The following is a 16,738-nucleotide window of genomic DNA, read 5'->3' as shown; positions in this document are numbered from 1 at the left end:
TGTTCATGCCATCATAAAACACTGTTCTCCAATGTCCTGTGTTCTGCCTCTTCCCTACGAGAGTCTCCTGCATCCAGACTTCATCTGGTGGCTTCATTCGAAGATACATTCCATACACTTTCGAACGTTTATCTTAGATTTTTCGTGTTGTTCCCTGTTCGCGAGAAGAAAAAAAAATGCCATGACTTATGAATTAACCCACGTATATGACTGAATGTTACATAAAAAAATACACATGTGAAAGCGACCCTGAACCTCAATTTTTAAAATTAAATGCAAGGCTGTATATTTACCCTATCTTGTGAGTGAACAATCTTAATTCCCTATCTTGTGAGTGAACAACCTTAATTTGTCTTTTGGATAAGAATTCCAAGTATTACACATAATTAAGGTAGAAAGTAGAAGGTATTTTAAATATTATTCGCTTATTTTAAGTTTTTGATTTACTTGTGTTTTCTATTGTGTCCCACCCATGACACCAAAAAACAATTAATTTCTCCTTTAACTGTTAGATTTCCCTTTCAACTCCACTAAAATATTCAAAGGTCAATTACCTTCTCTCTTTGTCTTAAATAATTTATTTTTCATCATAAGACAATTCACAGAAATTAAAATAAATTTCTTATTAAGTGATAGTTACCGTATCGTACCCAAGGTATTGGGCAAGAAGTATAAAGTCTTAGCATAGCAGGTATCAGAGAAAGGAATGCTGAATAAGTAATCAGGCAAAGGTCGGGTGATTGACTTGGAAGTCGTATGTGGCATGAGTGTTGGAATTGTCAGGAGGTGTGATCAGTTGGCGAGAATACGAGAGAGAGTAAGGACTACGGATTGTGAGAGAGGAAAAAAGTGGGGAACGACTATTGGACGATGGTGTGTGACAAGAGACAAGTGATAGTTGAGAGGACAAGCGTGGGAACAATCTTCATATATTTGTAAGGCAAGTAATATCCTTTTCTTAACCAATCCATATCGGTTCAGTCATGGAGAGTATAAAACCCATATCCAATCTAAGCTAATTTCTATCGCCATTCCTTTAAAAGGTAACCTCTTGCATTTATCACATTTAGGCCAAGCGAGTGATAACCATCTGAGAGATGAATGAGAAATAACTGCATCACCCAATTCAATCTAGAGGTTCTTGGTTCGATCCCAAACGCAGCATGGGAGTTGCGTTACGTGGTGGAGTCTGCTTAGGGCTTCTCATCAATTTTTTTGCAAATGTGATGAGAAAACACTGCAGTACGTGAAATACTGCGATTTTCATCTATTTCATTCCGAAATATGATGAAAATAATAGAGCCTTCTAGCTTTTCAAATTACGTACGGGAGATATGGCGCCGGAATTTTCACTTGTTAGCGCTTCACGTTGTGTTAATTATCAATTGTTACCAAAGATCAAGAAAAGAAAGCAAAAGGTAGGCCTAGCAATATGCTACGCGGTAAGGCGCAAATAAATAAGAGTAGAGCTTTAACTAGGTTATTCGGCTATTGGCTTGTGAAAAGATGAGAATTAACATTAGGATGTTGCATAAAGGTTGGTTAAATATTTTAAAGATGTGTTCGGTACTGTCGTCACTCTGTTACGGGATTGTTGAACCTAACTTATCAAATTTCCGGGAGAGTAAACAATTGAATTGCTGATAATGTCCTGTCAAAGCCACGGGGGGATGAGAAAAGAAAACAAGCAACTTAGTGCTAATTTTAAGCTAATCCAGCATTTTTCCTGCGCATAGGCTAATCATAGAATCATGGCGCAATCTAGATTTATCTACCCCGATATTCTCGAAACTATCCAGTTTCAAGGTAACATTCACGAGGATGTATTAAAATTCATTGACAAATTTGAAAGTTTAGCTATTCTTAATGAGTGGAATGACTTAAAGAAAAGGCAATTGCTACCGGCATTTTTGGCTGATTCAGCATTGAAATGGTTCAATACTTGGAGTCGAACTCAGGAAGCACAGGATATAGATTTTGTAACTTTAAAAACTAAAATTGTGGAAGAATTTACGGAACCGGGGGACACTTTTCAATTAGAGGAACAAATCAGATTACGCTTCCATCAGGAAAATGAACCTGTTTCAAAATATGTGAGAGAAAAACAGTTATTGTTATTAAAATTAGATCCTGCCATGGACATTAGTGAGCAAATTAAGCAAATAAGCGGGGGTTTACAACCTAACTTTATGAAAGAAGTTTATAACAGGGAATATGATTCAGTGCATGAAATGTTACGAGACCTGAAAAATGTTGAACAATTCAAATATCTTGTGCAAAAACGTAAAATTCTAGAAACTGAATGTGAGACAATGAAAGCTCTGTCGTATTCTGAATCGAGTCGAGCCTACATGCCGACTCAGCAAGCTATCACGTTGCAGCGCACGGTCAATGGTCATGTTGACATAAGTTATTCTCAGGCTAATCGGGAGATCGAGGAAAGATTAAATGCACTACAACAAGACCTTGATCAATTACAGTCGAACACGGGACTCCAGTCTCATGAGTCAGATTTAGTTTTGCAATTTCAGAATCTTGAGGCTAAAGTAAATGCACTTGCAGAACATAGGAAAAAACATTCATTCACTGAGTCATCATTCTCATATACAGTTAGAGAAAATGAACATAGAGACAGAAACAATAGAAGAACCTATTATCATAATAGTAATCATAGAGTTCAGAATAGAAATACTTGGCATAACAACCACAATAATAATCTCGACACACAGTCGCAACGTTCGCATAGGGGGCGATGGCGCAATGGCGGTAACCCTCGATTTCAGCGTTCGCATTTTTCATCTTCATCGCCGCGAACATTTTTGGAGCAACAACAGGGACGCGAAGATCCAAATAACCATGCTAATCAGGTTGTAAATACAAATCATTCTACTTTTTGTCGGAACAGAAGCAATTTTAAACGAGTAAGACCTGCAAATGACGGGGACCTAGGTGCAAGGCTTTCGGGAAAAACTCTAACAGTCTCTACTTTTCCTTCTGAAGATCTGATTTACATCAATGTGAAAGTAGATGGGGAAATTAGACAGTTCATCCTGGATAGTGGAAGTCAAATTTCGGTTACGGGAGATAAGAACATACCGGTCAATGCCAAGCGATTTAATATAAATACTGCGATTAGAGGGGTCACTAATAGTCAACTGACGGTTAAGGAAATTGTGTTACTACCATTTTCTATACATAACCAAACATTTGTTCATCCATTTAGAATTGTTAAGGATTTTAATCAAATTACTATATTAGGAAATGATTTTTTGAAGGGACAAAAGGCTAAGTTAGATTTTGAGGAAAATAAGCTTACATTGCATAGATTCGGCACACCTCCTAGAAACCAAATTAAAAATGAGAATAAGAAAGCTTTTGACGTGTCAATCAAAGTTTCCCATTTGTTACATCATGTTTTGCAACCAGAATTTGTAGCTGCTAAAAAGATAAAAGTGAAACCCAGGACGCATTTGTGCGTTCCATTGAAATTGGCTAATTCATATGACAAAGATAGGACACTCTTGGAACCGGACCTACAGTTTCAAGAGAAAACGGGATTGATGGTTGCCAGAGCAATTATTAATCCGGATTCGAATCTCATTTGGATCACAAATCCTTTAAATTATAATGTTACAATTAAGAAAGGCACTATTATCGGGAAAGCTGAAACATGGGATAGGCCAATCATGAGTAACAATAATGATGAGAATAAGGATGAAATTGGTGAACAGGCACAGGTTTTTGCGACGGAAGAGTCAGGGAACGTCAGTGACGCACGGGCGGACCCTAGTCGGTTTGATGTGAATCCGAATTTAGAAGCCCAGCAAAAAGAGCAACTTTTGGCTGTTTTAATGAAATATCCACATGTTTTTGCGTGGTCAAAGGATGATATAGGTAGAGCCACGAATTATAAACATAGAATTCAACTAAAAGATGACACAGAATTTCACTTAAAATCCTACCCGATTCCAGTTCACCTTCGTGATGAAATTAAAGATCAGATTGAGACTTTATTAAAGCAAGGTGTTATTTCACCTACACAATCACCCTTTAACTCTCCAGTTATCCTTGTAAAGAAGGCAAAGGGGGGTTATAGATTATGCCAGGATTATCGCAGATTGAATGTTTCGTCTGTATTTGACGCTCTGGGTGTGAATAACATCAATGAAATATTATACAATATGGGGGGCAAGAAATATTACTGTACGGCAGACTTGAAGAGCGGATTCTTTAATATTCCTCTCACCGAGGATAGTAAGAAATATACAGCATTTACAATACCAGGAATGTCACAGTATCAAATGAACGTCGTGCCACAGGGCCATGTCAGTTCATCAAGTGCGATGACTCGTTGCATTCACCTTGCTTGCTCAAATTTGGATCCCAATCACTTTGCCCATTATGTGGACGATTTATTTTGCTTTGGAAATACCTTTGAAGAAATGCTCGTAACTCTGGAGAAAATGTTACAATGTTTACAGGCCGCGGGATTGAAACTTGCAATAGAAAAATGTCACTTCGGCTACGCTGAGATCATTGCTTTAGGACATAAAATTTCAAAATTTGGCTATCGGATCAATGACAAAATCATTGATTCTATCAAGAAATATAAGACACCGACAACTCTGAAACAAGTTCGCACATTTCTCGGATTAACATCTTATGTCAGGAAGTTTTTAAAATCATATTCCGAGATGGCACTTCCCTTGCAAAAATTGATAGGAAAGAAGAAGAAATTTCTCTGGGGGGAAGAACAGCAAACTGCGTTTGAGAGGTTGAAAGAGGCTTTACTTACAGCTCCTGTATTAATGGCATATGATCCATCCAAAGAAGTAAGGGTATATACGGATGCAAGCAGTAAGGCTATTGGCGCGGTGATTTTACAACCGAATGGGAACGGTGATTTTCAGCCTATTTCCTACTGCAGTAGAGTTTTAAAAGACCATGAAACTCGACTTTCCACCATCGAGCAAGAATTGTTGGCAATCATATACGCATTTAAGTCATTCAGATTCTTCTTACTGGGCCGACATTTCGAATTATTTACCGACAATCAAGCAATCACATTCATTCGCTCCTCAATGCAACTTTCAAACAAATTATTTAGATGGTACACGTTGATGGCCGAGTTCGATTTTACGCCAATTCACTGTAAAACTACACAAAATATGGCGGATGCTATCAGCAGAGAAACAGAACATGATCCACAGGGAGAAGACGAGGAGCTTCCAGAGCCACGTACATTGTTATTGTTAGATGAGACAATTGATATTGCTATACACCAACGAGAGGATTCTTTTTTTGGAAATATTATTAATATTTTGGAAGGAAAAGAAGACGAGGAGGGCAACAACCCACCCAACCCCTCCCTGCAGAGGCAAGCCTGCTATTATGTTATGGAAAATGGACTTCTTTATAGACAACATAAACTGGGAGCTACGACTAAAAAATTATTATGCATACCGAAGTCACTTCGCAACACTGTCATTGAGACATAAATTTTGACAAGATCCATTCTTGTGGAACAATGCTTTTATAATTTTCTCACGTGGTGTCAGAGTGTTGCATGCTTATGCACGGACTTCGCTACGTCATCATGTAGTATTGGAACTCAGATGTGTAGCGTAAGCCTCTCAATGAATACGCGCACGAGCAGATTGTCAAGTTAGCATAACAAACTCACGTGCCAGTGTTTACCTTTTATATGCTTTACGCAGACATGTATTTTTTTCTTCTTTTTTTTTTTTTCTATCGAGACTTGTGATATATCTATATTTTCAGGACCTATATTATTCCATGTACATATATTCTGGGTAATGGTATGTTATTACAATATTTTTAGTACACTATATTTTATAATAAAAAAAAATCTCTCCATAGAAAGGATCGATATGGAATACAACTTTAAATCTTTCATCTTTAGGTGAAAATCAAAAGATTTTCTTTAGGGGGTAGAGGAGCGTATCGTACCCAAGGTATTGGGCAAGAAGTATAAAGTCTTAGCATAGCAGGTATCAGAGAAAGGAATGCTGAATAAGTAATCAGGCAAAGGTCGGGTGATTGACTTGGAAGTCGTATGTGGCATGAGTGTTGGAATTGTCAGGAGGTGTGATCAGTTGGCGAGAATACGAGAGAGAGTAAGGACTACGGATTGTGAGAGAGGAAAAAAGTGGGGAACGACTATTGGACGATGGTGTGTGACAAGAGACAAGTGATAGTTGAGAGGACAAGCGTGGGAACAATCTTCATATATTTGTAAGGCAAGTAATATCCTTTTCTTAACCAATCCATATCGGTTCAGTCATGGAGAGTATAAAACCCATATCCAATCTAAGCTAATTTCTATCGCCATTCCTTTAAAAGGTAACCTCTTGCATTTATCACATTTAGGCCAAGCGAGTGATAACCATCTGAGAGATGAATGAGAAATAACTGCATCACCCAATTCAATCTAGAGGTTCTTGGTTCGATCCCAAACGCAGCATGGGAGTTGCGTTACGTTACTTTAATATCAAAAATGTAGTCCACTTGTCCCACCCGTAACGATGGAATGCCCCACATGTATTTTTATATTTCTCATCCTGCAAAAATATTTCTCTACATTTGATCATGAGGTTTCTTCATAACAAGAAAGGGGGGGGGGGTTAAGTGTTGCAACATTTAGAGAAGCACGGACTCACAACTAAGTCTTCACGTATGGCCATCCATTGTTTTACAGAACCATTTCACTCTGTGGAACCACCAAGTCACACCATGTGGTGACAAAACTAGTAACAATAATAAAATGAAACTACATCTTACCTTTCTAATATTTCTCTCTTGGAAAGTCCACCACTTTGGCCTTTCTTTCCAAGACCTCGTCCTGACTTGGAATTCCCACAGTCCATTGGAACACTTTCGGTTGGTACATATTCTTCAGTGTCACCCAACTGAGTCATTCTTTTGTTAACCATACTGAAACTAGGAGAACAGTCCCTCTTCCTCTTCATTGGCAATATTCTTGAAGTGAGCGACGAATTATTCTCAGTGTCAGAGTCGCTTATAATCTCTTCACTGTCACTGTTTTCGTTTGGCACGTATGATTCGCTGTCCGGTTTGCAACTAGGAGTAGAGTCCATTGTCTGGTTTTCATCACGCGCATTCATGAGCGTTGAATTTTGTGCTTGGCAATCTTGAGTGGCAACATCATTATCTGAGTGATCATCACAACTATCTTTTCTAGTCCTGCGGTCTAGACTGTTCACCTGCGTGCATCGTTCTAACCAGCCCGGGTCTAACTTTCTCACTGGAGCAAGATTTGAAATTCGATTTTTTGTGAGGGCACTGTGTACAATGCTAACAGCTTGGTGAGATGTAGTGTGCGTAATCAAAGTTACTTTGGGTTTAATTTTGTCCTCGGAAAATGATGAAATGAGGTCTGTGCTGTTTTCTGCATCAGTCACTTTGAAATCCTTATCCTCTTCAGTCTCAGTGCAAGCAGACGATTGCAAGAGCGAACTTTCACATGTGCTATCTGACATAAAAACACTATTATCACTAGCTTCAGAGCTCAATGAGGACAAACTACTCTTTGGCTTCTGGGAAAATGAGAAAGACTTTCTGGGGTTTCTCTTGATGCTGAACTTTGAACCGAGGAACAGTTTCTCAGAAAAGTGGAATGACGAAGATCGTTTGATAGGATTGGACTTTTTCGGAACAGAACTGCCATCTGTGCTTACGTCAGATTTACTTGAATTATGCAGGTCAAAATTTTCTTGCTCGGACACATTTAGCTTTTGCTTCAATACTGGCTTGGCACTTGCAAAGACTGAAGTACTATCTTTATTGTTTTCATGGCATGTGTTGCTTTGTATAACACCAAGAACTTTCCTTGGAGACTTACTGCTGTTACTCAATACATTCACGGTGGTAGATGGTTTAGAATCAGATTTTGCATTGCTCTGAATTTCCTCCATGGAGTTACTGAATACATTTGAATTTTCCTGTTCTTCGAATCCACATTGAGAGAGGTTATAATCTTTCTGAAGCTTGTGTTTGGCCTTGTAATATCTTTTGTAGAGTTCTTTGACTTGTGGTGTTGCTGCCCTGATGTCATCCTGCAAAAATAAAAACATTACTAACTCAGGATAAGAAGAGAATTCTTTATTACAGAAACAAAAGTGATTATTAGCAGAAACAGAAACATTGTTATTATTAAAATGTTCCCATCATTAAGTCCACTCTTGCAATTGGTAGTGAAAGCAATCAGAAGTTCATGACAACACACTTGGAATTTTGACATTAGTGATGATTGCGTGAACAGCATCATATTGCACTTTCCTATGTCAGTCTTAGATGCCATACATATATGGGAATTTAACCTGGATCACCTACTAGTTATTCAGAGCATTGTATTGCCTTAACCATTGGAGATTCCATAAGCTGCATTCTCAGTTTTGAAAAAATATTCATGAGGTATGACTACACAATGCTGTAATAATTGTTAACATATTACCACAACATTCGAAACTACAGCAAAATTTGATATGTACAGATAGCCTAATCAGGACAGCCTCAGCGAGATCCAATCAATGTAATGTGCTCCCAATGGGTATTGATCCTCAGAATCCTTGATTAGAACGTACAGGCAATATCTAACAATCTAATATCTAAACATCAATATCTAACATGTTTCCAACAGCTGATCATTTAAAATCTGGTCTCTAGCAGGAAATCCATTGGAGGGTAACAGTTCTAATTGTTTCATGATTTTTCAAATTCTCCTAGCAGAAAGAATAATTATTATTGTAGAATTTTATCAATCATTGAAATTTGAACCTTCCTTAAAGTAATGAGCACTGTTTGAATTTCGAAAAAGTTATTTATGTTTGAAAAAGAAACAACTTAAAAATCACATTACACAGGTGGTAAGAACAGCATATGTGACTATTTTCACCAACAAAAGTAATTACCTGAATCATACCATAACATTGACTTTCATTTTACTATATTAATTGGCAGTGCTGCTGAACTTACTGCTAAGAAGTTATTTTAAAAATGTGTGCAACTACTGCCGGGACCTGGTAGTGAGAATAGCAGAAAGTGCTGAAGACAGAAATTATATGATCAGGCTATGGGAAGTATTTACAGAAGTAATTTTAATGCTAATAGCCCTAAACCTGACATGCCTAACCAAACAACGAAAGCATTTAGGAAAGTAATACCCCTTCATACTTATGTCAGGTGACCATATTAGCAGCACTAGTCCATATCAGAACACCTTGCGGTATCTTTCCAACTCCATGGCATGCAGAAAAAAAGTATTCTTCCTGCAGAAAATAAATGCACGCCGAAGTAAGCTTCACACATCAACAATGAAAGAATATACACATCCGTGTAGCAGCGAAAGCCAGGTTGTAGATGATGCACACGCACAGTTCAAATCTGGAGAAAATAGCTCAAAAGCTATTCACCACGTGGTAAAGGTAGTCACTCTGTCATTTTTATGCTAAGAGAACTAAACCTGACCCACCTAACCTAACCACAAAAGCATTTAGGGTTATTATTAAAAATCTAAGGGAACTAAACCTGGCCCTCCTAACTTAAATACGAAAGCACGTATTGAACAAAATCTTCGAGACATTTTGGCCACAAGAATTATATAAAATATATGGAAGTGAAAAACCCATGTCAAGGAAACGCGCAGTAAGTAATCGCTAAAACTCTGCAGTTGTGTTAACAGATGTAACTCGAACCATGTCAAAAATGCATACGTAACATGATGAAATCGCAATAAAACAAAAGGGACTTGTGCCCCTTAGTGTCTCCCATGAAAATCTGCCAGCACCTATTTATCCTCAAATCAATGGGTACCTGGGAGAAGAGGGAAGGTAAAGGCAGCCGGAGCATTGTGCTGATCGCATCACCTCCAAAATGGCCGTGATCGAGAATGTGGGGCCCTCCCCCCTCGTGCCCTCAATGTGCCTTCATGGCACGGTGCTATATGTACAGGAAACTTTACATTTTACCTTACCTACTTAGTGTCTGAGACAACTGTAGACCAAGAACGCCTGCTCATTGGGAAGCACAGATGTTCGATTAAGTTACTGTTAAACCTAATTGTATATCTGCAATTGAATATGAAGAGTTGAAGCAAAATTCAATTCTCGTAAAATGGATTCGGGCTTCCCAGATGACACAGTGGTAGTGTCGTCGCCTTGTAATCAAGAGGTCCCGGGTACAATACCCGGTGGAGGCACATAGTGGACTTAAAACAACAATTCAATTCAAAATTCGGTAAAATTTTAGTATCCGCAAAACATATTTCTTCAATTTTACATGAGAAATTACTTACTGCACTGACTTTCCGTACACTTTTGAAAGATCGTGGAAGTGTTTTTTTCCCATCTCTTAATTTATTTTGCCGTATATCATGTATTTTTGGAGATTAATGTCTCTCCGGTGCACGAAAGCAGTTGCCTCTATGTCCTTCCACTACGTGAACCAAATGCTGCGTGCGTTCGATGATGTAAACCCCGGTCAATGTTTCCAACCACGCCGATGTCTTGCAAGAACATGACAATTTTAACTATGCTTGCCTAACCTAACCTTGTCGTGCATGGTTCGTGGGGCTATTTATGAATGGCTTGTGGGGCTATCCGTGAATGGTTCGTGGGGCTATGTATGAATGGTTTGTGGGGCTATGTGTATGGTTCGTGGGGTTTTCGAACCCGAAAAATAAATACAAAATCAGTAACACGAAAGTAGGTATTTCTCGGTGAAGAAGGTTGGAAACACTGCACACCCAGTGCAGAATACACTAGTACCAATGTGAAAAATAAGAAAAAGGAATTTGAGACGTTTGGCGGATACTAAAGTTTTACCCAAAATTCAATTCGTAAAATGGATTCGAGTATTTTGTGTGTTATTGCATAACAACAAAAAACTATAACTTCATGACAGGGTGCAATGTCCTTTCTATTACCTTTAATCAGTATTGATGATGTTGAAAAGGCAATAAAAAAGTTAAAACCAAAGAAATCTTGTGGCCCTGACGGCATTCCGCCCTACGTGTTAAAAGGTTGTGCAAGCTTATTAGCCCTACCCTTAATGAAAATATTCAATCTTTCCCTAACCACATCTGTATTTCCCAGGAAATGGAAAACATCTACAGTGCGTCCCGTACCCAAAAATAGTGGCACCGGTAACATTGAGGAGCATAGGCCCATATCTTTATTGTCTGCGCCCGCAAAAGTTTTCGAAAGTATTATTTATCAAAGATTGTTGTCACACATATCCCCAGTAATATCTGCCAACCAACATGGCTTCGTCCCGGGTAGATCCACTGTTACGAACCTATCCCTCCTAAGTCATTTCGTAGCAACTAATCTAGAAGAAAGAAAGCAAGTAGATGTCATCTATACAGATATATCCAAAGCCTTCGATAGAGTAAACCACGATATCTTGTTGAGTAAACTCTCGTGTTACGACCTCTCCAAACCAGCACTAAATTTCTTTGCTTCTTATCTAAAAGACCGTAAGCAGAACGTATCTTATAATGGAATTTTAACAGAAGAGTTCGCAGTTTTCTCAGGAGCCCCCCAGGGTTCGAATCTCGGACCTCTGTTATTTTTAATTCTAATCAATGACTTACCAAAGTACCTGTGTGACTCATTCAGACTCTTATACGCCGATGACTTGAAATTCGGTAAGACTATTTGTAATATTGATGACTGCAAATCCTTACAAAGTGAAATCAATACAGTAACAAAGTGGTGCGAAATAAATGATCTTAATCTGAACATAGAAAAATGCTGCACGATGACATACTCACGCAACAGAAAGCAAATTGAATTCGATTACAAAATAAATAACACAAAAATTAAAAGGGTTAACGAGATGAGAGATCTAGGAGTTACATTTGATTCAAAACTTACATTTGCAACACATGTTGAAAGGGTCGTAAATGAGGCACACAGGAACCTAGGGTACGCAATTAGAATGAGTAAAGAGTTTATGAACAAAGAAATAATGAAAATAATATTTAACGCTTTAGTCCGAAGCAAAGTAGAATATGCAGCAGAAATATGGGCTCCTCAGGACAAAAAGTACACGCATAAAATAGAAATGCTGCAGTCTAAATTCGTAAGGTACGCCACTTATAAAGAAACAGGCATATATCCCCGATATGAATCATACACTTCCCTCTGTAAACACCACAACCTGCCTTCTCTCAGCAAAAGAAGGAAGATGCAATTGCTCTGTTTCTTATACAAAATCATGAACAATAATATTCAAGTGCAACATCTTCTAGAACAAATACACATACGTGTTCCTATCTCCAAGACACGATCCAAAGGGGGCCTCTTTTACTGTAGTAACAGAAGATCGAACATTATAAATAAATCACCTATCAGGAGAATGTGTGAACTGTACAACAGATGTTCCGAAAGGGAACCAAAATTAGACATATTTCACATGCCTATTGGAACATTCAAAAATGTTATTCAAGGAATGGAAGAATAAATGTCAACAATGTAAACATAAACGCAATATTTGTAAATATATATTTCTTTCGTAGTTTATACTCAATTACATATATGTACGTACTTTCTAGTGTGTCAATTATTTACAGGTCATTTATTACACACATAATTAATATATTTCTTTAATGTAAATAACTTCTATCCTTGATTTATCCTTGCTTATTTTATTTCCATATTTTATGTAATTTATAATATATTATATCTGTATCTTATATATATTGTACATGGTGGTAAAGATCTGATATACTGAGTGTAAAGATAAATAAGAAATGTAGAACACTGTAATTGGGCATTCGCCTGTTGTGTTTAGTAATAAATATAAATAAATAAATAAACATAAATTAAACACAAGGATCTTTAATTTCTACAATTGAAAATTATTTTTGCAAAAACTAAAAAAAGAAAAGAAAAACCAACGGAATGCAAGTGAAAGTCCGTGTACTAACCTTAAGAGGATTGCGTCCATTAGTTTTCCTAAATTCTTCTTCCCACAGTTTGAGTTTGTATTTACACTTTTGATAAAAATGCTTCAAAGCGGAATTTTGGGAACTTTCCATTTTTGAAATGGGTCCAAAACAGTAAAAACTGAAATTTAACAATAATTTAAAACGCTGGAAAAATTCATCAGAATTCCCGCCGAAACACCGACGGCAACTGAACTCACAGATTATACAAATTGCTGTAACCGCTTCCATTTCTTCTTATAGCTGGATTTCTAATACACACACCGTAAATGTCACAATGTGTAGATTTCACATGTACTACTATATCCAACATATTTCGCCCAATAATTTATTCAGTGAATAAATTGGATACATTTGATAAAATGACAAAAGATTAACATTTCAGTATCCGCCAAACGTCTGAAATTCCTTTATTTTCTTCTTTTTAACATTGGTACGTACTAACGTATTCTGCATTGCTATTGCTAAGAATTCTTGAAGGTGGTATTTCGTTTTTTCACGACAACAATTTCAATTTTCCACATATCGAGTATTGTTCGTTCGTTTTTCGGTTGCGTTACACACAATATGGCGGGCAAATCTTGACTAGCGTTGTCTATGATCAGTTGGTGTGCAGTGTTTCCAACCATCTTCACCGAAAAATACCTACTTTCGTGCTATTGATTTTGTATTATTTCCGGCTTTGAAAACCCCACGAACCATGCACATAGCCCCACGAACCATGCACGTAGCCCCACAAACCATTCATAAATAGCCCCACGAACCATGCACGGCAAGGTTAGGTAAGGTTAGGTTCGGTTAGGTTAGGCAAACATAGTTAAAATTGTCATCTTCAAAATTGTCATGTTCTTGCAAAACAACGGCGTGGTTGGAAACACGGACCGGGGGTTACATCATCGAACGCACGCAGCATTTGGTTCACGTAGTGGAAGGACATAGAGGCAACAGCTTTCGTGCATCGGAGAGACACTAATCTTCAAAAATACATGATTTACGGCGAAATAAATTAAGAGATGGGAAAAAAAACACTTCCACGACCTTTCAAAAGTGTACGGAAAGTCAGTTCGGTAAGAAATTTCTCTTGTAAAATTGAAGAAATACGTTTTGCGGATATCAAAATTTTACCGTAACTAACGAAAATCAATCGATCTGGATGGTTTTCGGTTTGAAATGATAAATGGGTCGAGTCAACTTCACATTCATTTTGCCCACCCATTTATTTCTTGAATAAAATGACGAAAGTTTTATCAAAACTGACTCATATTCCCTACAGTTTACCAATTGGGAGAAGTTTTTGATAAAAATTCCGTGTGAAAATTGGGACACTGCAAATTACCTCCATTATTTATTCGGCTAATAAATTGGATAAATTTTGAGAACTAACGAAAATTTTATGAGAACTAGAGGGAACTAAAGAAAATCAATCGATCTGGATGGTTTTCGGTTCGAAGATGAATATGGGTCGTAAAGATGTGAAGTTTGCCAGACCCATTTATTTCCTTAATAGTTTCTATGTATTTGGGGGATTAACGAAAATTTTATGAGAACTGTCGAGAACTAACGAAGAACTAACATCCTGACTAGGTTTGAGGTGGGCAACAAAAATGTAGAATTCTCTTTGACTAGGGGCACAGACAAAGAAGTGTACTTCTTTATTTGTGCAAGGGGTATGCAGGACACCGAAAAGTCGGTACCGGGATCGGGGGGTCCTGTCTCGAACACGACTTCGGGAAATGATTTCCCGATTTTGGGGGATCGCGAACAATCGAGAAATTACAAAAGTGAATGTTTTCTGCATTGTTCCAATATTTTCACTGAAATGACACTTATTTCTTAGGGTACACATGGTTTTAGAATCAGACCATCGCATCAAATCCAATCAATGATATGATTGTTCCAAATATGTGCTTATTTAGTGTACTTTACATGTAAAATGTTTCTGAATTTGAATTTTAACTTGAAGCAAGCAAGCAACCTAACCACAGTAACTGAGCGTTGCAAGTGTTAAAGAGGCCTAAATTCTGACTTGGGCGCCGCGGAATGATCTTGTAACACTAAGGGCGCCGTGAAACGAAAAAGTTTGGTAACCTTTGACTTAAGGTAAAAATGGCGTGTAGAATTCGAGATTTCCAGTGTCGGGAAATTCGAATATTTCCCGTACCGAAAATTTCCTGAATTAGCCGGGAAGTTGTAATTTTTCCCGGCCCGAACGTCGCGATTTTAAAAAATTACCGCTCACGAAATCGTTCCGACCAAAACATTTCTGTCCCTCACTCCCGTGCCGCATACTTTTACGCTCTACAACCGAAGGTTTCTAGGTTACTAGAGCGGCGAAATAACGACTATAGAGCGACTACAAACAAGAGAACCTTCGACGAAAAGTCTTCGCGCAGCTCCCCCTTGTTCCATTCAACTTAGGCCATAAGGAAGCATGCTCCACTCTGCCCCTCCCCTCCACGCGGTAGTACGGTGCACAGGAATCGCGGGTCTGCGCAGGTTCTTTTGCTTGTGGTTCCACTATAATATTACAAATATTTTCATAAAAATTAAATAGCACAGAATACATTTGGCACAAATCCTCTGAATTTTTTTCTCCTTTTTAAAATTTATATAAATGGATATCGTGGATAATAGTCAGCTCGCCCAACTGTAATATATATATATATATATATATATATATATATATATATATATATATATACTTATTTTCAATATTCTCTTTTAATAATACTAAGAATCAAGTAAAAGATAATATTTCCATGTTGTTATTTTGCGTATGATCAGGGATTGGATTTACTGATTGACTCACTTGAACAATCGAATCCACAAGACACGGCAAATAAAAATAATAATAATTAAGAAATAAAGAGTGAAAACGAAAACCAGAAACCACAAAAGATGAAGGTAACATAGACGACATCATACTCTGCTAAGCCCCCTCACGGCAACAACGCATCTGAACATTGAGGGAAAGGTTGTATGAATGCTATTGATTGATTGATTTGGTGTTTTAAGTCCACTTTATGCACAGTAGGGCTGATCGGGGCTGGACCTACAGTTTAAAGTTGGATCTGAATCACTATGTGTCTCCATCGGATATCGAACCCCAGACCCTTTGATTACAAGGCGACGACGCTACCACTGCGCCATCGGGGAGTATGCATTATATAATATATAGAGCTACTATTAAAGAGTATTAACAATTTAGTTCACACTGGAAAGGAAAATGTAGTGAAATATCTAGATAAAAAAATAACGAGCCTGAACGGTCCGTTGTCATTTCTGACGTGACGGAAAGTGTCATTTATGTTCCTTCATCAATCCAAATCCATCATCAGGGTAAGCCTAAGGGAGATTTTAGACAGGAGTGACAAGCGACACGCGACACATGAGCAAATCAACAGCAACGTTTCACAGCGTAGATACATGGCAGGAAGCACAAGCCTGCGTTCGATTGGTGAAATCCTGAAGCTACACGTGTCGCGTGTCGCGTCTCTTCGGTGTGAAATCTCCCTAAACAATGACCAAAATACAAAACACGACAGGTACACATTAATACCTAAAACTGCAGATACACTCCCAATCGACCTGTGTGTCTAACGTAAATTTTAATAGAACTCGTGGCCTTTGACTTTTTCCACTTGTCCGTGTGTACGAGTATATGCTTGACTTAGATTGATGAGGAGATAGAGAACGGAAGCTCCATGGAGGAGGCGGAATTCAGACTGGTGTTGGAGAGAAAACTTTTGC

General features: G+C 37.9%; 1 protein-coding gene across 1 annotated transcript in view; it reads right to left on the bottom strand.

The window, feature by feature from the left end:
- Positions 1 to 13,168, bottom strand: part of RecQ4 (RecQ4 helicase) — a 57,340-nt gene extending 44,172 nt beyond the window's left edge. Inside the window, exons 1-2 of the mRNA XM_083135748.1 lie at positions 12,971 to 13,168; positions 6,802 to 8,096 (exon numbers count right to left, since the gene is read on the bottom strand). Coding sequence (XP_082991874.1) covers positions 6,802 to 8,096; positions 12,971 to 13,081 — 1,406 coding nt within the window. The 5' untranslated portion in view covers positions 13,082 to 13,168. The remainder of the gene's footprint in view (positions 1 to 6,801; positions 8,097 to 12,970) is intronic.
- Positions 13,169 to 16,738: the final 3,570 nt, after the last annotated feature.

Source organism: Lepisma saccharinum, chromosome 14 (assembly GCF_977018435.1).
Source record: "Lepisma saccharinum chromosome 14, izLepSacc3.1, whole genome shotgun sequence".
NCBI lineage: Eukaryota > Metazoa > Arthropoda > Insecta > Zygentoma > Lepismatidae > Lepisma > Lepisma saccharinum.
The sequence above is the reverse complement of the archived record's forward strand: the minus strand, read 5'-3'. Positions and strand labels throughout refer to the sequence as shown.